Raw genomic sequence first — 23,912 nt, forward strand, 5'->3', positions numbered from 1 at the left:
CATGTTTAGGGATGCTCCGATCAGGTTTGTCCGATACCTATCTTGTGTGTAAAGGGAAAATTCAAATATTTCCAAAATTATTATGTCAAAACGTACATTTTGATTGATCAGAGCACATTTAACGCAGATGAAAGGGCTGTTGAGCTCGGCAACGGTTGCAGGCATGAATAAGTGCACTTTGCGAGCTCCGTGGACACGATATCCAAATCGTCAATGTGCTCTCTGTGGACACAGCCCCTTACAGTGGTTTTAAAAATAGTAAACAAGCTCTTGACTGATATTCAGTTTGTTCATCTTTTGTCTTTTTTAAATCCCCCTCTCTCCGTTATGTGTCTCACACAGATATAATCCGTACGGAGCGCAGTTCTTTGGCAGAGTGTATGTTCATCCTGCCGCAGGACAGGACATCCAGGCCATCCACTGACACACCGCTCCCTGCCCTTCCATGCTGCCAGACCAAGGGAGCAGAGCTCTGGACCAGGGCTGAGTACTGAGGCTGACGGGAGGAGCTCCAGTGGGGTGCAGCGGGGTACCGCTGCTGCTGGGACCAAGAAGCAAGCCTAGGAAGCTGCTGGGACGAGACCCAACGCTGAGCTGGGTCAGAGGAGCAGCTTTGGGCCAGGAGAGGCTGGTTGTATCCGTGACCGGGGAGAGGAAACGCTGGAGGAGCCGCCGGAGCCAATGTGCAGGGTGAAGACGGGGCGCTTTGATGGCATCTGTGGAGGAAAGATTTTTTTTAGTGTTTGAGCGGTCTGCTTGGTTTCGCTAGCGTTTCGTTTGGTCTTTTGACACTTCTCACTTGAGCAGGGTAGCAACTGTCGATTATCTTCTTAAAGATGGGGTGCCATGATTTTCCCCTCTATAAAACATGATTATCTACTATTATGAATAGTAGATATTCTGTACACATTTATTTTTCCATAAATGTGTACAGAAAGAGTTAAAATGATGTTTTTATGTGGCCACACCCACCAGTTCATTGGTATGCGTGGTTGTCATGGTGGGTGGTGACCCAGCTGACGTTAGCCACTCCCAAGTGTGTTGGGTGAATGGTAATTAGGGAAGGGGTTGATTCTATGATGTAATAAATATGGGTGTTTTTGGAACGGCACGTCTGACCCAGCAGGTGGCATCCTCCAGCTAAAAACCCAAATAAAAAGATAATGCATAATTGCTCATAACAACCACACCAGGGGGTCTAATGAAGTACTGTCAACCTCCTAGACACATGAAAACCAGAAAAAGTACAAAACTATGGCGCCACCTCTTTAACGATCAGTTTTTGATTATGGGGCGGCTGTATTATGGGGCGGCTGTAGCTCAGGAGGTAGAGTGGGTTGGCCAATGAACCATGGGTCGGCGGTTTAAATCCCAGCTTCTCCTGTCTACATGTCGAAGTGTCCTTGGGCAAGACACTGAACCCCAAGTTGCTCCCGGTGAGCTGGTTGGTGCCTTGCATGGTTTCCACCGCCACCGGTGTATGAATGTGTGTGTGAATGGGTGAATGTAATGCACATTGTAAAGCGCTTTGGATAAAAGCGCTATATAAATGCACCATTTACCATTTACCATTAAAATGATCGAGAATAGGCTAGTATTTTTTAATCTTTTAATCAACTAAATCAATTATTCTGATTAACCACTTTTTACACTATAATTTAGATAATAGCCGGAATAAAACTAAATCTTCGAACGTGTCATGAAGCTACTTTTGGTATTTTTGAAAATCAAAAGATTATTTGATCAAACTTCAAATTCACTTACTTTGTTTAACAGTGTATGTGTTCATGTGAGGTGAGGTCAGTGTTAATTTTGGCAGCAAATTTTTTATTTAGTTTTAGTTCCAGTCTTTTGAATAAAACGCGATTTAGTTTTTAGTCATATTTTAGTCATCTGAAATGTTTTAGTTTTAGTCTAGTTTTAGTCGACTAAAATATTGTGATATTTAGTCGACTAAAACTAGATGTACAGTTGATTTTGTCGACAAAACATTTTTGCCTGGCCTTGATGGTGTCGTAATGGTTGATTTTACACACTTGGTTGCACGATGCGACGCATTGTGAGCTTGTAGATCTGCTATTTTCAGAGTGCAACACCCGAGTGCAACATAAAATTACTTGTCTTTTTAGTTCTACTGGATCTCTTCTCCACTAGTCCCTACCGTGAAATTTTAGTCTAGTTTTTATTTGTTGACAAAATTGTCAATATATTTAGTCATAGTTTTAGTCATCAGAGCTTAGTTTTTATTTTGTTTCTATTTCGTTTTCGTCAGTGAAAAAAGGTAGTCGACGAACATTTTTCGTCATAGTTTTAGTCGACGAAATCGGTCTCACCTGCAGACAGTGTTGCTGATGTCACCCAGCTCTGGGTCATGGTTACCCCACAGGGCCAGGGTTTTGTCCCCTGTGTTGCTGTTGTTGTTGTTGTTGTTGTTGTTGTTGTTCCTGCCTTTATTACTGCAACGGGACGCGCTCTGCTGCTGCTGCTGCTGCTGCTGCTGCTGCTCCACCCTCTCCTCTCTCTGCTGAAAATCGGCCTCCCTGGTGCCAGAAACACCATTTAGATGCATGAGAGTTACAATGCTGGTTCTGGAGACTACCAGGGGTACAAATGGATTCTTAGCTGGTCTTTAACTCTGTACAGATATGCTAGCAGCTAGGTTCTCAAAGTAGAGTAGGCCTATCGTCACTGTCGGGCAGAAACCTCGTATCTCCAGGTTTCAAGTTTGTACGTTTTTTTCACCAAGTAAAGCCCTGCTTTACTTTTGTGGGACAAGGCTGTCCCACAAAAGTAGTGAAAACAGCCGATCTACAAGCACACAACGCCTCGCGGTGCGAGGCGTTGTGTGGTTGTAGATCTGCTATTTTCACTAGATTAGTTCTTTTTTAAAATGATAAATACAAAACAAATGGTCTTGGACATACAAGGTTTCCACCCGACAACGACGGTATGCAGCAGTGTCTGCGTCCTTTCATTTTGCCAAAAGGTCTGTGACACATATTTGCAATTTTGACTTTGACTTAAAAACCTACTCAAAGCATGAATTGACCTTTACTCTCTCGGTTCCTCTAAATGTCACTGACCTCTCCTGATGTCTCTTTTTGTTGCGGTCAAGGCAATCCACCACGCAGCATGTGAAGAAGGCCATGGAGATGAGCAGGATGATGGCGGAGCTCACAACGGATGCCACCACAGCCACACGGAAACCAGAGTCTTCATAACTCGATAGTGCTGGAGAGAGGGTGACAGACAGACAGATAAAGAGAGAGTCAGACAGGCGAGAGAAAAGAGACACAGAGAGAGCGACAATGACGGAGACATTGCGAGCATGCGAGAGATTAAGACTGAAATATAATAAAATGACACTCGCTTTAAAAAAGACAATAGTGAAAATAACCAACTAATAGAGCCAACATTCCCTCTAAATTAGATCTTCTTCTACAATCATTAGCACTATTATTTGCCTTTAATGACATCTTTTGTCAAACGGTAAATGTGTTTCGTTCCAAATGCATCCCATTTAAAATGAGGACATGAACTCTTACACATCTACACGATTGGCCACAACGTTCTACTATGTGAAGTTGAATACTTCTTTTCAAAAATAATGGGAACTTGGGAGGACAGACTGCTTATGGAGTACAGCAGTGACTTAGATCTTCTTAGTAAATGCTTTCTGCATTTTCATTTGATTTGCCCCGTGCACTTTGGTATAAAGAATGTCAAAGACGGCTTGAGAGCATTGTATACATCTATTGTGCATTATTTCATTTAATCCTTTATCGATTTCCCCCAGCAGAACATGTGCATGCATTCTATTGTTTCTTGGTTCAATCTTTGTCCATTTTTCTACTCGGTGGTGAAGGAAGTACACAAATTTAAAGTAGTACTCAAAATTTGATTTGAGTAAAAGTACGAAAGTATTGGCATCAAAATAGACTTAGAGTACAGTACCAAAGTAAAAGTACAGTACAATTATTTTTCCCAATTTGTCAAACCTTTTTTTGAAAATACCAGATAGGCCTATTATTATACATGTCGTGAAACGACAAGCTGTGAGCTTGTACTGTATATCGTCGTTGTCGGGTGGAAACCTTGTACAGTATGTCCAAAAACATTTGTTTTGTATTTATCATTTTAAAAATGTTAAACTAGTGGAAACAGCCGATCTACAAGCACACAACGCGAGGCGTTGTGTGCTTGTAGATCTGCTGTTTTCACTTTTGTGCGACAGCCTTGTATGATGTAGCCTCGTAAACCAGACTCTTCCTGCCTTCATTCGAACAGAAGATGGGCGGAGTCAGTTTACTAGGCTATGTATGAAGCATGGCTTTACTTTGCGGAAAAAGATTACAAATTTGAAACTTTGGAGATACGAGGTTTCTGTCCGACAATGACGATATCAGCCTTCGAACAGACACAGTATAACATGTGGCTTAATTGATCAATGTATGTTTTGTAAAAGTAAAAGCACCTGAAAGTTGTACTTGACCAAAAGTACAGTACAGTAAGTGTATGTAGTTACCTTCCACTTGTTTCTACTCACGTTTACAGTAGGACTCGCCCTTCCACCAGGCGACGTTGGTGCCCATGATGCACTCCATGTGGCCTCCTATCAGCCTGTGTCTGGCCGGGCACTGCAGGGAGACCACTGTGCCCACGTCTGTGCCACTGCCCCGTACCGTCCTCTGGATGCCCAGGGCTGGCAGAGGCAGCGCCGTGCACTGGGCTGCTGACGCACCTAAATGACACAAGACGGATGGTGAGTATTCACCAACTATTCGAATATTCGAATATCAAAGTCACTATTCAACGTTGTTCACCGAAGTCGAATATTTGCTTATTTTAATTTTGTTATTGTTTTCTCTTTAAAAAATATATAGTTTATAAAGCTTGGCTAGATAGTAAGTCATAAGAATGAGTTGTCAAAAACTTTTAGGCCGTGACCCCCAAAATAAACATATTTGAACCGGGGACCCCCACCCTGACAAGCACTTTTGTAGGTATTACATTTAATGTAGCCTCGGAAACCGCAGATAAATATTGTGAAAATAGCAGATCTACATGCTGCATGTAGATCGGCTATTTTCACAATGTTCGCCTCTTGCTTACTTAATATTTGACAGTTTGGCCAGTCCTGTCGAATATTCGACTATTCGAATACTTTGAGGTCGAATAATTAGAATACTAAAAATCACTATTCATGAATGCCCTAGTATAAGCCTGTCAAAATATCGACATAATAGAGCATCGCAAGTGGGCGTGGTTTACTGGTCCCACTAAAAAATATCCTGTTCATTTTCCTCGTAGACTTTCACGAAAATATTTATAACAATTATGTTTAAGCCTAGAACCAAGCCATCCAGGATTGTAGTGAATCATGACCATAAAACTTTTGTTTCTATGAAAAGAACATTTTGAAAATCGCTAAACAAAGGGTAGTTATTAAATGTAGTATATCAAATAATTTAATATTAAAAAATGTGTTTTCACATAGGATCAAAGGTTGTATGGTCATGATTCACTGCAATCCTTCTAGGCTTAACATAATTGTTATCCACCTCTTTCCGCGGGAATTTACTGGAGAATTATTTGCACCACACTTCCGGTTAACAGCAGACATACAAGCTCACGTCGCGTCGCAGATGCAACCGTTGTGAGCTTGTAGATCACTCTCGGCTGCGGCGCCGGAAGCGGCATGCAACTTCTGCGCAATGCACGATGGGATGTTGGAAAGTTGTGGATAAATATTTTTGTAAAAGTCTATGGGGAAAATGAATGGGAGATTTTTTAGTGGGACCAGTAAACCACTTCCGCTGCGATGCTCTATAATCCCCTAATTGCAATTAATTTGAGATAAATCACACACACTTTTACACCCATATATTTGTGTGATTTGTCACTAAAGCTGGTTCACCATCACACAACAAAGTATAAAACTGGATGGATAAAAGTGGTCGATTTGTTGTTGCATTGGTGAACTGAATTCCCACCCCTACAGAGGTTGGTGTAGAGCAGTGGTTCCCAAACTCCCCAAATCAGATGTTTGTCCGGGAGCCAAACTATAGTGAAAACTTAAACAGCAGATCAACAAGCTCCACAGCGCGTCGCTTCCCACCACGTTGTGAGCTTGTAGATCGACTATTTCACTAGTACTTCTTAATTATTATAATTTGTTTGTTTGTTTGTTTATTTGAAAATTCATGTTTTTGGGTGGGAGGGGAGAATCTTTGGAATAATTTTTCTTTTCTTTTTCTCCTTTTCTTTTTCTTTTTTAGTAAAAGAAAATAGGATTTTTACTTGAGTCGTGACCCATAAAAATAGTTCTGCGACCCACAAATGGGTCCCGACCCAGTGTTTGGGAACCAGTGGTGTAGAGGGTATGTAGGGGTATGTCGAGATGAAGTAGAGGGTATTTAGGGGGGCATGTAGGAGGAATGTAGGGGGTAGGCAGGGGTTCCGTCAACATCGAGTGACAATAACACATTGCTACATCTAATGCTCATGGTATCAAAGGAAATGTGATAAACCGTTAAACAAAACACCTTTGAGGAAGCAAACACAGCGAACACACGCCATCTGGAGTTCTGCTTCTGTCTGGAGCGACTGCTTATCATAGAGCACAGCCGCGCAGTCAGCACATCCCTGTCTGTAGTACACCATGAACGATGGCCTTCATCTGTGTGACTGTCACTCAGGGGTGTCGCACAAATTCAGAGCCCTGGGTACTTTAACTATTGAAAAATAGCAGATATACCAGCTCACAGCGCGGCACCAAGTGCCGCGCTGTGAGCTTGTAGATCTGCTATTTTTGAAAAAGTCGTGAACATTTGTGCCTTTCAAATGTCTTTGATTGTTTCAAATCCTTCTAAGGTTTTTTGAAAAACCTATGTTTCTATGTCAGCGGCGCTCAAACCTTTTCATGTGAAGGACCCCCAAAATGATATGTATTTGGCCACGGACCCCCATCTCAAAATATTTAGTTCCAGAAGCAAAATTTTAGTTACAAAAGTTCGCTTAAAAAAAATACATGTATTCAAAGATTTGCACACATTTTCGTGACTTTTCAAAAATAGCAGATCTACAAGCTCACAGCGCGGCACCGAGTGCCGCGCTGCGAGCTTGTATATCTGCTATTTTTCAATATCTAACTTTTGGGCCCCTAGTAACTCAGTCCCACTTTCCCACCCCCTTATGTGACGCCTCTGCTGTCACTCCATTCTGACACGCTCGGTGCCAGGAATTTACAGTATGTGACTAAATACTGACTTCAGTTTGAGGAAGGGAAATGTGACCAGGACCAGACAAGCATTCGATGTTTCACAAAAGCAGCTTCTGATTGTTTTTAGACAAAAAAAAAATGCCAGTGGTGGAAAGTAACTATTAGGCCTACATTTACAGAAGTACACATTTGAGAAATGTTTTACTATATTGGAGTATTTTCAATTTTCTAAACTTTTACCTCTACACTACATCTGAGGCAAATAGTAGATCTACTTGATCAGCTATTTTCATGCATTTTGAACTTGGGAAATGGGACATTCTGCACAATGCTTACTTTTACTTTTGGTACTTAAAGGAGCTATAGTCAACTTTTTCTTGAAAATGGATGCTAAAATAAAAATAATGTTTCGAAAATATTTTATAAAAAAATACGCTTCATATAATGCGTTTCTATTCAAAAATGACCACAAAAAGCGTAAAATAATGATAAAATAATAATTTTGGCTATTGTCAGACCGACACTTTGTTTACATTCTTGTCTATAGACTAGGATGTAAACAAAGTGTCGGCCCTACAATGAAAAAGTTGACTATAGCTCCTTTAAGTATATTTTGAACGTCAATACTTTTACACTTTTACTCAAGTCAATTTTACTGGATTATTTGTAACAGAGTTACACCTACTTTGTGGTGTTGATACTTTTACTTATATGTAACAAAAGTGAGTACTTCTTTCCACCACTGGCCTTCGATCACCTCATCTCACCAGAGCAGCTTCAGTTCTGACTGTTTAAGGCAGAAAAGGGCCAGCTAAGTTGTGACGTGGTCTTGGGCAACGTTTTGCGTTATCGCACTGTCATACATGGGAAGGGAAACAACAGATTACCAGAAGAATTATTCATCTAGTGGAAGAGGACATGCACATGACTTTTGCCACCACAAGAGGCCCTTAATGTTAAGGGGATGTGATCATGTATAGTCGATCTAGGTTTGATAGTAAATCATTGCTATAGACAGAGTGTCTGTTCGGTAACAGCTGGGTCTCCTGTCTCCCCACCTCTTTAGTAAACAGAAAATACTTTTTCAGGCCGGAATACCAATTTCATTCAGTCAGATGAGCCTGATTGGAAGGGATTAAGAAAGGAAAAAACGTAGACACAAATAAAAATGTTAAAAAAAAGGTTGACGCCCTCACAAGTATCGTGTGTGTGCGTGTGTGTGCGTGTGTGTGCGTGTGTGTGCGTGTGTGTGTGCGTGTGTGTGTGTGTGTGTGTGTGTGTGTGTGTGTGTGTGCAAGCGCGTGCGTGCGTGCATGTGGCAGTTTTTCAGAGATTGCACCTGCAGTGTGATCTCTCACTTCCTCCTACAGTGCTATACTCTGAAAGGTGCTATTTGAATCATCACAAACCTTATAAAAAAAGGAGAAGAACTGAAAGTAGTCTATGTGATGCAAGCTGCCTGTACATTTCACCACATGTTCAGTCCAATGTCATCAGCTCTGGATTGAACGGAAATGCAATTCAAACACCATCCTTGAAGCATATGGAGGGGAGGGGAGTATTTTAGGCATATGTATTTTGAAGAAATAAATAAAAGGCCTTGTAGCCTATAAACTGTAGGTTTTACAGTACCCTTGTTGCTCTTTGCTTCTTTATAGTACGTTGTAATTGTATGAATGTGGCCCGGACTGTGGCTTAGCGGTTCCCGGCACCTATAGGCTCTGAATTAGCCTGACAGTGGGTTGCGGGTTCAAGTCCATATCTCACCCCATCTCTTTTGTTTCCTGTCCACTTCACACCAGAAAAAAGCCTAAAAGAATATCTTAGGTTTTCTGTATGTCTCTGCTACTGACCTCTGCTCTGCCACTGACCTGATCCCCCCCCCTGTGGCTTAGCGGTTCCCGGCACCTATAGGCTCTGAATTAGCCTGACAGTGGGTTGCGGGTTCAAGTCCATATCTCACCCCATCTCTTTTGTTTCCTGTCCACTTCACACCAGAAAAAAGCCTAAAAGAATATCTTAGGTTTTCTGTATGTCTCTGCTACTGACCTCTGCTCTGCCACTGACCTGATCTCCCCCCCCCCCCCCCCCCCCCCCCCACACACACTCTGTTTACACACATTTGTTCTCAAAGCCTATATTTCCTTTATGGTCCATAAAGTAAATATAAGCTCTCGTGCCTTTTTTTGTGTTTTATGCTTCTGTTCTGACAGATATTGTATGTACAGACATACAGTATAGGTTAATGCATACAGTATGCATTTATATCTATATTGTAATAGCACATGTAATCAGCAGCCCCAAAAAGTCCATCACACACATATAATATTCACACACCTATTGGTATAGGCAGTAGTTACAGTAGCTATACAATTATAAAACTGATGGATTTGGAAAAGTAAAATTCCTCTCCATGACCTGAACCAAATGAGTCCCTTTCTTCCAGGTGTCCTCCTCCTACCTGCATTAGTGTGGGTGCGGTTGACATTTTCTCTTGTAAAAGCATCCCTGGACACGTCTGCTACCGACGAGGCTGTAGCTGGTGAGGACATGTCGTCGGTCTCGACACTCAGCCCCGCTGCGCTGCTCTGCTGACTGTGCGTAAAGCCCCGGAGTGGAGACAGAGATGCAGCTTTGGAGGATCAGACTTGAGACAGACACCCTCGGAAATTCTGTCGCCTTGTGAGTCGTGTGGTGGTGGTGTGCGTCGGCTCTGCTTATCACTTCCCCTTCTGCTGCTTCCTTTTCTCGGTTTTCTGTTGTGCACTCTGTGCACACTGCGTGTCTGCGTGGCACGCAACGCCTGTCTGCCCTCCCTGTGCGCGTACAGCAGCGCACACACCTCCCTGTGCGCGTACAGCAGCGCACACACCTCCCTGTGCGCGTACAGCAGCGCACACACCTCCCTACATGTGCGCGTACAGTAGCGCACACAACAGAGCCCAGGCACGTGCACACATAGACTTCAAAGGGGGCTTGAGCCCCTGCCCTTTTATCCGTCCCCGAAAAGTGCCCTCTCCACACCATGAATGCAGTTTTTACTAATGGTGAAAGAAATGCAAATGCCCTCTTTCCATGCCATACCTGAAGGCAGCATTCAAGAGAATTGCCTTGTTCAAACTCTCCTGAACTGGCATGCAGCATCTTATGTTGAAAGAATTGCCCTCTCTGTGTAAAAACGCCACATCTCCACTATGCTTAGTTTAGTGTAGTTCAGTGTGGTTTCACACACCGAAAATAGCTGACCTCCAAGCTCACAGCGCGACGCGTTGCGGCGCGTTGTGAGCTTGGAGGTCTGCTATTTTCGGTGCTTCCACCAAAAGGCCTTTTTGGAAAGTCCACCCCCTGCCTCTCTAACATTCTCTGCACGTCCCTGACGGAGCCCATGCAGGCGGAGAGAGGAGGAGTGCTGCTTACTGACAGTCTGACATCTTCAGGGAACACTCTGCCAAGCTGAATTTGACTATGGATTATGTTTATGATCAGATGGGCCTTGCTACGCCCGGATGGATGCTGCGCACCAACGCACGCCGTAACGACCCCGACTCTTGAAGGAATAAAGATGCCACAATAGCCTAGTTCAGTTGATGGTGATTGGTGAACATACTGTAAAATGAATTAACTGAGTGAATAAATGGAACCAAATGACAGATTTGCATTTGTAGCCTACTCTGCAAATTAACGACAAAGTCCAAACAGGGAACTTTTGCCTCCTGATCCTATTTTAGAGACTTTACGGAGTCAGACATCATTACATATTGTACAAGATGTGTTTCGAAAGTTGACAAAAGATGTATAGATAAGGTGATGTTGGGCTGTATCAAATCAGTTTGATCAGGATATTGTAAATAAATTATAGATTTTCAGACTGAACTACTTTAAATGTCAATATAATACAGATACAATAATATTTTTTTTACACCTCAATGTAGAATTCAACTTCATCTGGGTCAATATGTCCCAGGGGGAACCTTTGTCCCAAAGCCAAAGGGCCAAAGGTAGCACTTTTCCAGTGAAGCAAAATGCTGCGTCTATGAGGGAGGCAAACGCAACAGAGTCTGCCTGGCACCTAGTATTGGATCAGCCCACCACAGGAGACAGACCAAAAATAGCGACTAGAGGACAAGGAGGCACCGGAAAGCCAAGAACTGCAGAGAGAGTATCAAATAATCTTCCTAAAAATGAAGGAACACATTCTGAAGTATAGAAAGTGTGAGGTCTGCAGGTCTGCATAGTGAAAGACTGGAAACATTCTACTCAACTTGGCCCTATCTGTCCTATGTGTCCTGTGAACAGTGCATTTACTCTCTCTTTGTGGATTAATTTTCACCTCACAGTTCAATTAGTTTATCAGTGAGACGGCCCTCAGGTTATGTGTGAGATAGACAGGCAGACCCAAAGGTAACCGGTAGAGTCGCCGGAATGAAGGTCGCCAGAAACGATGGGGTGCATTCGAAATGCGCACCAGGTGGGGCGGCAGCGGTGCGCTTTTTCAGTCTGAACTCTGAAGGTAAACCTTTTGAAAAGCAGCAGTTGCTAACGTAACATTGCCTTTGATGTTTATAAACTAGGGTAAATTATGGTGGTACTAGTCTTAATCTCAGTATCACAAATGTTAATGCTAGAAATAACAAACACAATGTACAGTAGGACACACAATCACAGCCTTCTTCAGTATCAACATGAATTAATATTCATTTTATAATTTACCCTAGTTTATAAACATCAATAGCAATGTTATGTTAGCAACTGCTGCTTTTCAGAAAGTTTACCTTCAGAGAAGAGACTGAAAAAGCGCACCGCTGCCCCACCCGGTGCGCATTTCCTAACGCACCCCCCGTTTCCCGGCGACCTTCATTCTGCCGACTCTACTGGTATTCGACCCAAACACACACACACACACACACACACACACACACACACACACACACACACACACACACACACACACACACACACACACACATACACACACGCACACACACACTGTCCCTCACTGTACCACCTCACTTTCACTACCTTTTAAACTGCATGGGTGCTTGAGATAAAAAACAAAATGTTAAAAATAAATGTAGACTGCAACCTTGTGCCAGATTTATCACTCGTTCCTGGGATAGTAAAACCTTCCAACAACCCTGTGATTTAGCCCTCTTTATCTACACAAATCGTCAGTTTTATCATCCTCACCAACAACACTAAACCTGGCTGCACATACTGAGGAGTATATCGTCACTGTCGGGCAAAAACCTTGTGTCCCCAAGCTTCAAATTTGTATGTTTTTTCATTTTTGTAAAACCCTGCTTCATCATACAAGACTGTCGCACAAAACGAGTGAAAACAGCCGATCTACAAGCACACAAGTGCTGTGTGCTTGTAGATCGTCTGTTTTCACTATTTTAAATCTTTTTCAAAATGATAAACACAAAAGAACGGTTTTGGACATACAAGGTTTCCACCCGGCGACGACGATATATTTTGGTGGGGTTTAAACATCCCACAATGCCTTGCTCAAGGACATCTCCATTGCAGGATGGAGAACAATTTCAACAGAATCAGCTCAGTTCAATTCTCAGTTTGTGTTTTGCAGCTCATTGAGAAGAACTGCCTACATGCCTACAAGATTTAGTCTGAGATTCAGGTGAGTTTCCAACTTTCCGGTCCTATAATGTGGGTACGATTTTTCCACATCCATACACACACATGCACACGCACATTCAAATACGCACACACACACACACACACACGCACACACACACACACACACACACAACAAGGTGACTTTGAAGGCTAATAACGTTCTGATGGAATAATGATATGCGAACAAAGGTTATACCCATTTCAAGCCAAGACCCTACGCTTCCTTCTAATAGTTGGGGCGAATCCGATACTTCCGTGACCAGGAGAGCAAAGGTCCGTTTCTCAGTGGTTTTGTCAACTATGAAGGTTAAATAACAAATTGAGCTCCCATGTCCCTCGCAAAAATGTGGGCAAAATGTTTGACAGCTAGGGTAATTTTCAGTCTCATTCACTTACTATACACTATACTATAAAGGAAAAAATGACTCCCAAAAAATCTGCTTTAAGTTGGATGTGAGGGGTCAAACTAGGGGTTTTTAATTATTCTGAATCCATTGCAAGCATTTGTTTTTGCATGAAAAACATTCCTTGGGCTAAAAACGGACCCCAAAAGACTGAAAAGTGATGACTCATCACTAAACCATGGTTTTGTTGGCTGTTTTTAGCCCAAGGAATGTTTTTCGTGCAAAACAAATGCTTGCAATGGATTCAGAATAATTAAAAACCCCTAGTTTGACCCCTCACATCCCACTTAAAGCAGATTTTTTGGGAGTACCGTAATTTCTTCCGTTATAGTGTATAGTAAGTGAATGAGACTGAAAATTACCCTAGCTGTCAAACATGTTGCCTGCATTTTTGCAAGGGAATTGGGAGCTCAATTTGTTATTTAACCTTCATAGTTGACAAAACCACTGAGAAACGGACCTTTGCTCTCGTGGTCACGGAAGTATCGGATTCGCCCCAAATAAAATGTAGGAGCGGTCATCATCAAATGTGTTGTTGGTGAGCAACTCACATCAGAGTAAAATAATGTGACAACCATCCCCCTAATTAGCAGTTCATTGATGCGGGTGTGCGTTGCTGTGTCCTCTTACTTTGTCTCCTAATTGTTTGCTAATTGCTAGAGCAAAGAGTGGAAATTAGCAAAGGTACGTTATCCCCCTCTGTTGTGTGAGTGCGTGCGCTGTTGGCTCTAGGTTGCTGTGGGAGTGTATCAGCGGCCTGGAGGCTGGTGTTGATGGAACCATTCATCATGAGAACATACAGACCTCTATAAATTAACACACCACACAAGGTTGGTTGAATAGAACTGTTATGGTACAGCCACAAAACCAGTGGTGGAACTTAACGCCACTGGTTTAAGTGCTATATGTTAAAACTAAGTAAAAGTCCTGTATTGAAGATTTTACAAGAGTAAAGGTACTGGCATCAAAATATTCTTACAATATAGAAAGTACTTTCCAAATTACAACCCATCCCCTTTAATATTTAGTTAAATATTTAACTAAATTAAATATTTAGTTAATATTTAATTAACAAAGTATTTTATATTTAGTTAGTTAAAAAAATTACAAATTAAATACTTTTCTGAAAGCAATTATGGGAGGCTTCTCTGGGAAAGTGAATCATACACAGACGTACACACACACACACACACACACACACACACACACACACACACACTGGGGTGATATGGGGTGAGGCTGTTGACGGGAAGGAAGCGGTTGCAACATAGTTCCTGTGTGTTCCAAGTATTATAATTTTTTCACTCATACAGTGTGTTAGTATATGCCAGTAATTAAGACAACACTTTACCAGAAACCTTCATGGTTTCCAACCAAAGACTGGCGGGTTCCGTGAAAGCACAGAATCTACAACGGAACCAGTTCTAGAACCAAAGTTATTTTTGTGGAAAAAGGGGGCCTGTGTATTCTCTCAGCAGGTGAACGAGATTCCAAGGTGTTTCGCCAAGTTGGGAGTGGTTCTGAGGTTAAAGGAGTAGTTCACCCCCAAAATGACTTTTGAGTGATTAATTAAGTCACACCATGGAGACTTGAGTTCAATTATATATATATATGGGCCTGGATGGGGACCCAAATGCTTTTATGTGAGAATCAATGGGGGTAAATGTACTTGACCCTTGACCCTAAATTTACCCCCATTGATTCTGACCCAAATTTAGGTCCCCATCCAGGGCCTTATTTGCATTTGGTACCCCCAGAATCAATGGGGGTAAATTTACTATAAGTCTCCATGGTGTGACTAATCAATAGGAAAAAAGTCATTTGGGGGTACTCCAGGGTCGTGCTGACCATTGGGAAAAACTCTCAAAAGGCTGGACCATTCCCGGTCGGTCCAGGCCCGGCCATTAAAAAAATGGCCAGCCCACAAAGTAGATATAACTCATGTAATTGGCCCACTGGCTTGTCTCTCATGATCTGAAATGGCCAATCTTTGAGTAGCAGCAGCTCTAATAGAGAGAGATCTCTTTCTGGCACTGAGTAGCAGCAGCCCACAGGCCATCACATTGGCCCTACTGGCTTGTCTATCACCCCGCGCACGATGAGGGCCTCTCCAACTCCTTTTCCCCGGGCTGAATCAGGGGCCCAGTATGTCCCTGAACTACTCCTTTAAGTTTAGGCATAATTTCTGTCAGGGTTAGGTGATACACCATGAAACTTCACTTTTCCTATTTTAAAACCTTTTGTTGGGGTCCCACTAGCACCTTCTATCCTCACAAAGTCCTGGGAAGGTTGAGGTTAAAAGCATTCCACGGGTTCTCAAAACAGGCTGTCCAGATTTGCTGCCGTCGATGATGTCATCGACGGCCGTTTTTGAAGATTTTTTTTTTTTTTTTCAAATATATATATTAGGGCTGTCAAATGATTAAAATTTTTAATCAGATTAATCACAGCTCAAAAATTAATTAATCATGATTAATCACGAATCGAACTATGTCCAAAATATGCCATTTCTTTATGTATATTGTTGCGGTAATGGCAAGCTAAAGGCAAAGATAGATTTATCATACAATATGTAGGACTATATATATGTTTATTATCATTATTGTTATTATTATTACTATTTATGCATTTTTTTTACCTTACCATTTATTGTGTAGCAATAGCAAATATTTATACAATAGGCCTATGGCTACGTCTAAAACACTGGCTTACACATGACTTTTCAGGCTGTGACCCCCCAAAATAATCATATTTGAACTGGGGACCCCCCTCCCCCCCCCCCCACACCACACACCCTGAGCACTTGGAATTGTTGGAGTTGGCATTACATTAGTTTTGACTGTTTGCTTGTGAAAATAGCAGATCTACATGCTTGTGAGCATGTAGATCCACAAGCATGTAGATCTGCTATTTTCAGAATTTCTGCCTCTAATATTTGATAATTTGACTAATGTTTGACCAGAGGTATGGTATAGGCCTAGTAAAAAAGCCCTTAATTTGTCAGTTTAGAAATGTGCAGATGCCACACCTATACTGTATGTTGGTCTGTTTATTGTTGAGTGAGAAAACAATGTTAACATTAAGCTTAACATCTGGGGACCCCCCCAAAATAAAATTGGGGATCCCCCTAGGGTTCCCAACCCATAGGTTGAGAACCACTGCAATACAACACAGAATTATTTGACATCTAGGTTACAGATAAAACAGCTGACACACGTGCACAGGACAGAGAAAACAAGCGTTTGTAACAGCTGCCATTAATGTTGTGCTGTTGATTGCCTGGGTCAAATGCGCATTTTCAACGAGGCGATCGATCGTTAAGCTAATGTCATGACTGGCAGTGCCGTGCGTCTTTCATCTGATCCAAGTAAGTTTGGAGCACTCAGGCCAGCAGCCCAGCACCCTAACAACATCGCAGATTTTAGGAACAGAGGTAGAAGTAGGCTAGACTATATATTTTTCAGATGTATTGTATGATGATCAGGTATTATTCCAGTGAACGATCTAAATCCTGTTTCACTTTGAAACCGCAGCTCTTAGCTCTCCTCCGTCTCTCGCTGCTGCAGTCAGAGTGACATGCTTGTGTGTAGAAAGGGGAGGGGGGGGGGGTGGAGGAGGAGCAGTGGCAGCGCTATAGGCTACAGTAAGACAGTGTTCCACCGCAGATAGTGTTCCACCGCAGCAGGTCGTTCTGCTTTTGGATTAATTGCGTTAAAAAATTTAACGCAATTAATAAAATAAATTAATTACCGCAGTTAACGCGATAATTTTGACACCTTTAATATATATATATATATATATATATATTTATTTTTTCAAAAAGATTTTGGGGGGGTGGCGCAGTTCAGGCCAAAGTTGGTACTGCAGCTGAAAATGCTCTGAGAGCCAATCAAAAATGAGAGGCTCTCTATTCAGGAGTGGTAATTTAGCCAAACCTTTTGAAAAATGTTTTTGGGACATAAACAATATGACATAAATACTTTTTAAATGCATGGTGTATCACCTTTAAGGTTAGGGTCAACCATAGAGTTTGTGAGGTTAAGGTTAGCGTTAAGGTAAGTGGTGGAAAAAGTACCGTACCTGCATGTTTTACTTAAAGGACAACTTTGTTTTTTTACAACAAGGGTTCATATTTTACATTGTAATTAGAGAAAAGAAAAAGTGAGTGTTAAAATGTTTTCATTTGCTTCGTTCTATTGTTTTATCGCGTTTACTGTGCTAAAATGTGGGGCATGCGTACGCATGGGGGCATGTGTACAAGTGGCTAAATATGTCTTTTTAGACACAATAAGCCAGCAGTTTCTTTATTGCTATTTACAGTAACACTTCTAGCCCCCATAAGTCACATCTATAAACCATAAAAGTTTGCGTTGTATCTTGGGAATGGGCTTATTCTGTGTAAAATGACATATTTAGCCACTTGTACGCACGCCCCCAACCACTGAAATAAGACTCTCTAAAACAATAGAAAGAAGTAAATGAAATAATTTTAACACTCATCTTTTATATTCTTTAATTACAATCTAAAATATGAACACTTGTTGTAAAAAACAAAAGTTGTCCTTTAAGTAAAGGTATCAGTACTGCAATGTAGAAATCCTCTTACAAGTAAAAGTCTGGAATTAATGAATGTACTTGGGTAAATGTGCAAAAGTCAAAATGTACAAAAGCAAAAGTACCCATTATGCAGAATGTCCCATTTAAAGTTTTCAAATGTATAACTATATTTGAAAATAGCTCACAACAAGCTCACAATGCTTCACGCCGCAACGCATTGTGAGCTTGTAGTTAGGCTATTTTCAAATGGCCAAAATGTATAGGGCTGAAGTGGTTAAAGATGCAGTGAAATCAAAAATGTGTTTTTCACACTTTTAGAGCATATCTGTACTAGTGATAATAATGCCATACCTAACACTGGATGCCAAAAAACATTTGAGTGTTTGTGTATAATGAAACAATTACAGCCAAAAAGTCCAGCCAAACAGAAAAGCAATGCGTGATGACGCAAATCTGTCCGAAATTAATAATCCATGAAGTGAGAATGATGATGATGCCCTATTCTACGAAGAATAATGATCTGCAAGCTCACAAGTCAGTGTCATTGTGATGTGTTGTGTCCTTTGTGTCCTAGTATTTACTGACCTTTCAAAACGTTCACAGGGTCATATAGGTGTACACTGAATGACTTTGAATAGCCTACACACAGTATGCAAATGACAGGGGGACTGAGCTTTGGTTCAACTTCCTGTTGGTCTGACCACGGTTAGGGTTAGGTTTAGGCATTCATTTCACCAGGTTAACATTCACCAGATTAGCATTCACCAGCATCGGCAGGTTAGCATTTCACCAGGTTAGCATTTACCAGTGTTAGTTTGACTGAGGTGAGGGTCAGGGTTAGGTTTAGGTGGTCGGACCAACGGAGGGTTGACAGCCTTGTGAATAAGTTTCCTGTTCTGCCATCCTCATACAGCGGCCTATGATCTAGCACAGTAGCCTAGTTCTCAACCTGTGGTACATGTACCACTGTTGGTACTTGAGCCCCCTCTGGTGGTACTAAGAGGAGTTTCCCCAAAAATAACAAAAACAATGGAGTGGAGTGAAATATTTATTGCAACCGCCAGGTCGCAAGTTACTATGAAAAGCTCCACCGGCTGTCTGTCTGTCCCTCTGTCAGTCAGTCAGTCTGACCGTCATGTCACGTCACACTTTTGGCCCAACTCTTTCTCTGGCACCGTTGCCCCTATTCATGCCAAACTTTGCACACACACTCCTTCGCTGGCAAACCCCAACCTCTGCCTGATTTCTCACATGCCCCTCTTCAAGCGCCACCATGAGTTTGACGACCTGACAGTCGCCTGACAGACTCCTGTGTTAACTGTGCATAGCGGAATCGGATGGGGTGGGTCTACGCACCTGTATTTTAACATCAGTTATTATGGTAGTACTTGGAGAGACAATATTTTCTGTCTAGCGGATACATTTTCAGATCATTAAAGCCACTTTCTTTACTTTAGCACAGTGGTTCTCAACCTTTTCAGGCAGTGCGGTGATCCCCCCAAATAATCATATTTGAACTGGGGACAGCCCAAAATTATCATATTTGAACTGCTAAATAAACAAATTGATTGATTGATTGATTGATTGATTGAAGACTTTATTATAAGTTTGCATAGGAAAAGGTACAGTTTCATGACGGTACAGTTCACTGGTACAAGGTCTACTAAAAGGAGATCCTAGAAAAGACTAAGCTTATTTCCACAGGAAACCATTTAAGTTGAAACATTGAATGACAGACGAATAGAACACAGTACTATGCAGTAGATATGTAAATAAAATAAAATGAAAGAACCAAAAAAAAGAAAGAAAACAGTGAGTCTAAACAAACAGTAAGTATATACATAGAATATGTGTGTGTGTGTGTGTGTGTGTGTGTGTGTGTGTGTGTGTGTGTGTGTGTGTGTGTGTGTGTGTGTGTGTGTGTGTGCGCGCGTGTGTGTGTGTGTGTGTGTGTGTGTGTGTGTGTGTGATCTGTGCAAAATAAAACACTTGAATGTTGAATAAAAGGTAAAAAGCTTATTTCTATTTGTGTGAAGTCAGTAAGACGCCCTAAGGGCAAGAGGTGACCTATTACAGCCCTGTTACACTATTCCAGTTATTGCCCTATTACACAATTACACTTATTACACTAGTACACTTATCTGATAAGTGCCTGACGCCATAAATACAAATATCAACTGAGTTATTCGCTCAAAAAGCCATCAATCACAAAAAGGTCAATATCTCCAGTTCTTTCAATTATAGCTGGATTTTGGTAAAAAAATGGCTATTTTGAGATGGCTACAACTATAGAAAAAAAAGCTTTTTATCTATTTTTTTTATTTTTTGGTGAGACTAGAGGTTGTCTTCTGTCATTTCAGGTACTGTATGACATTGTCGAAAAAACACAGAATTTAGGAAAAATGTCAATATAAAAAAATATATATACATTTTTTTATTAAACAAAATGGCAGGAGAGCCATACAGTCAATGCTAAAATGGCGGCCACTGTGTTAAAGAAAACGTCCTAAGTGAAGTCGAGTCAGATACATGAAACGTTCTTAAAAAGGCAGAATTGTTCGTAACTAGATTCATATGATGAACAATCCTCGTAAATTGAAGGGGTGTTCCAGTTCCTAATTATCATAGGCTGACATCCCACATATCCTAATTTGCATCCCAATTACCATAGGGAGCCACCCACCAATCCCCATATAAGGCACACACCTACCTGCTAATTAAGTATTCCTGGTTCAATGGGTGGTGACCCAGCTGAAGTTAGCCACACCCACAGTGTTGTTGAATGGTAAAAAGGGGAGGGGATGATATTTGTCATGATATCATTGTATTTCAATTGAGCCTTTTGACTCAGAGGCTTACAGCTTTCAGGAAGTAACCAAAAATACACAGCGAAGACATATTTTCATATTATAACCACACCTTGGGGGTCTATTAGAGTAATGTTAACTCCATAGACACATACAAAACAGAAAAATACAAAACTATGGCACCACCTCCTTCAACCCAAGATGTTCAGAGAAGAATGGGTCGATCTCACAGAGGATCTTTATCATGATTGAACTTGCAGCAGGTCCTTTCTTCATCACCGCATCCATGACAAAACGTGCCGTGTCACCTCTCAACTGCACCCCGTTGGCCTCTTCCTGCTCAGATTCGTTTAACACCTTCTTCACCAAAAGTTCATCAAGGAGACATTTGAGACTGGCTTGTGAAATACCTCTGATGAAGTGGATCCTCACAGCAAGCAGTCTCTCTCCTGGAAGACTCTGTGTGATGAAAATAGAAAACAGAACTCTGTAAGAATCATCAACATGTTTTGATGAATCTACTTGATGTCTCCAGTGTGTACAGTTGTTAAACAGGTATGTTTGATAACATGAAAGTATGACCCTTTTAGTGTGTCAGGGTCTTTATCAATAGGTAATGGGTGAGACAAGTGTCCTTGTGTTTGGAGTTAACCACTATCGTTCATTTAGGTTTTAACTAGACTGCTTGGTCCGTTTAGGTTTTAACTAGACTGTCTGGTTATAGGTCTGTCTGTTTGGCCACCGGCCCACCTCTTTAACCATGCACTTAAAGACCCTGCTTCCCTATTCTGGCAGATCTACAAGCACTGCATGCTGTGAGCTTGTAGATCTGCTATTTTTGGTGAACCGATTGCATATGCTCTGTGTTTTATCAGGTACAGTCGTACAGAGGGTCTAGTGGTGCTGAATTTATAGCTCGACTAAAGATCATTAATCCTACTGTAGTGTGTGACAGAGGACAATTTCACCATGAATTGAAAAGATATTGTGAACTTATTTGTGAAAATAGCAGTTCTACAAGCATGAGTATTTCTACATTTCAGTTTTGATACTTTTACTTAAAGGATTACTCACTTTTCAACCTATCTTCACTAATGTTCATGATAAAATTGCAAACATTTCAAAAATCATCAATGGGGAATCCAAGCTAATAATCCTGAACAGTTGCAATGTTAAAGTGGAAGCTATTGTTTTCACGATAAAAATAAAAATAAATCTGTCAAACGATGAGGACAAAGATAGGTTGAAAAGTGGCAAAGTCCTCCTTTAAGTACAACATTTGAGTCCTTTTTACACCACTGATGATAATAAGGATGTCCCGTATCCTAACCTGAGGCAGGTCCATGAAGAGGTTGGAGGTGGTGGGGGTGGAGGTGGGGGCATGAGGTGGTAACAGCGATGTGGTGGTGTCCAGGAGCTCAGTGGATACCTGAGTATAGGAGAGGAGAGGGTGTCATATCACTGGTTTACAGGGAAATGTATCGATTGACTTTTCTTAATTCATATTTTATTTTATTTTTACTGCGCTGTTGAGATGAGGGCACAAATGTTGCTGTCTTTTAAGCACCACAACTGCAGCCTTCATGTTTAGAATTTGTATCAAAGCCCTAATGATAATAAAAATAAAAACATATTTTGTATACATTTGTTTATTAACACAAGCGTGTTTAATCTGTATGCTACGCAGCCTAACCTATATAAGCTCCATCATTTTGTTGTTATTCTGAAAATGGAGAAGAAATACAACTAGGGAGGAGAGGGAGAGAATGGAGAAAACTCAAATATTAAAGATATGCAGGTTTTTTTAACGGTTACTTCAATTATTTTGGATATTTTTCATCAACGTTTCAATCTTGGAGAACGTATTGAGAGGAAAAGCCATTTACAGTTCTGCATTCATTAAAGTATATTCAGAGACAACCCTAAACCTTTATCTGAGACAAGGCAGTCTCATAAATGCTGCTCCCTGGGTTGGTAGAAGTGTTGTTCCAAGGCAGCTCTTCATTGAAGGCTTTCTCCAGCACCTTTAGGACAGACCTGAAAACATCCTTGTAATCCTGACCCATGAACACGTACAACAGTGGGTTCAGGCAGCTGTTGAGGAGTGCCAGGCCGACAGTTATGGGGAACCTGATGGTGGTCACATGATTCAGTATTTCACTGGACTCTGTTGCGAGGAAATCCACAAGCTGAATCAGATACATGATGTTAAATGGAGCCCAGCACAGGAAAAATGCGATGATAACAGCTGCAATGATTTTGAAGGATGGACTTGATTGCCTGGCCAGCAAACGATTATTCCTGAGTCGGTAGATGATGACAGAATAGCAGGAGACGATGACAGTGAAAGGGACGAAGAATCCCATGAGGACGTAAACAATGATCAGGACCCCAGCTCTATATGCCCACAACTGATTGACTTCAACTGCACTGTAGTTACCAGTGGATACAAAGCTGTAATAGCACTTGATGACGTCTTTATCATAGTCAGAGGTCAGTATGTCCCTAAAGTAGAAGATAGGGGAGCTGAAAGCCAAGGCCTGCACCCAGACACCCAGACTCACCCAAGACGCCTTCCTGACACTGCGATGGTTCTGGGCCCACCCTGGACACACCACACATACACATCTGTCAACACTGATGACCACCAGGGTGTAGATGCTGGCAAACATGTTCAGGTAGAAAACGGTAAACGACATTTTGCACATGAATTTTCCAAAAGGCCAGTGGTGGTTCAGAACTATGTAGGTGATTCTCAGGGGCAGGAAGGCTGTAACGATGAAGTCGGCCACAGCGAGGTTGAGGTACCAAACTGTGTTGACGGTTTTCTTCATTTTGAAGCCCGTCACCCAGATGACAACACCGTTCCCCAACGTGCCAAGCACAAAGACCAGGCTGTACATGACCAGAGACACGATCTTGAGGGATATTGGAAATGTTGTAATCATAGGCCTGTAGACATTATATTCATCCTCCGCATTGTCTTCCCTGAAAGAGCTGTTTCCACCACCAGACAGATCCATCTCTTTGTTGTGATAAACAGCAGTTGTGGTCATAATCTCCATTACTTTTAAAACCTAAAATAACAAAACAAAGGTTTAATGCTTTGTTTTAACACACCATGTATTATTATACTACACCAACGGATTTGGTGCCAGGGACCCCCATACAAGATTTATTTGTTTAAAATATACTGTATATATTTTTTATGTTTTTAAAAATAGGCATTCTACCAGCACACAACGTTGTGAGCATTTATATCGCCTATTTCCAACATTCCAGTTG

At 41.5% G+C, this 23,912-nt stretch overlaps 2 protein-coding genes across 2 annotated transcripts; both read right to left on the bottom strand.

Moving 5' to 3' along the window:
* Positions 1 to 334: 334 nt before the first annotated feature.
* Positions 335 to 9,774, bottom strand: susd3 (sushi domain containing 3; the record flags this gene model as incomplete). Its single annotated transcript, XM_080732885.1, has 5 exons — positions 335 to 716; positions 2,334 to 2,540; positions 3,084 to 3,231; positions 4,547 to 4,741; positions 9,684 to 9,774. 5 exons carry the CDS (start codon positions 9,772 to 9,774, stop codon positions 335 to 337), a joined length of 1,023 nt encoding a protein of 340 aa, XP_080589011.1.
* Positions 9,775 to 20,801: 11,027 nt separating this feature from the next.
* Positions 20,802 to 23,650, bottom strand: LOC308290971 (chemerin-like receptor 1; the record flags this gene model as incomplete). The annotated part of the gene is made up of 3 exons (XM_080732886.1): positions 20,802 to 21,086; positions 21,958 to 22,056; positions 22,556 to 23,650. 3 exons carry the CDS (start codon positions 23,648 to 23,650, stop codon positions 20,802 to 20,804), a joined length of 1,479 nt encoding a protein of 492 aa, XP_080589012.1.
* Positions 23,651 to 23,912: the final 262 nt, after the last annotated feature.

The sequence above is a fragment of the Nannobrachium achirus genome (genome assembly GCF_963921795.1).
Source record: "Nannobrachium achirus genome assembly, chromosome: 9".
Classification (NCBI taxonomy): Eukaryota; Metazoa; Chordata; class Actinopteri; order Myctophiformes; family Myctophidae; genus Nannobrachium; species Nannobrachium achirus.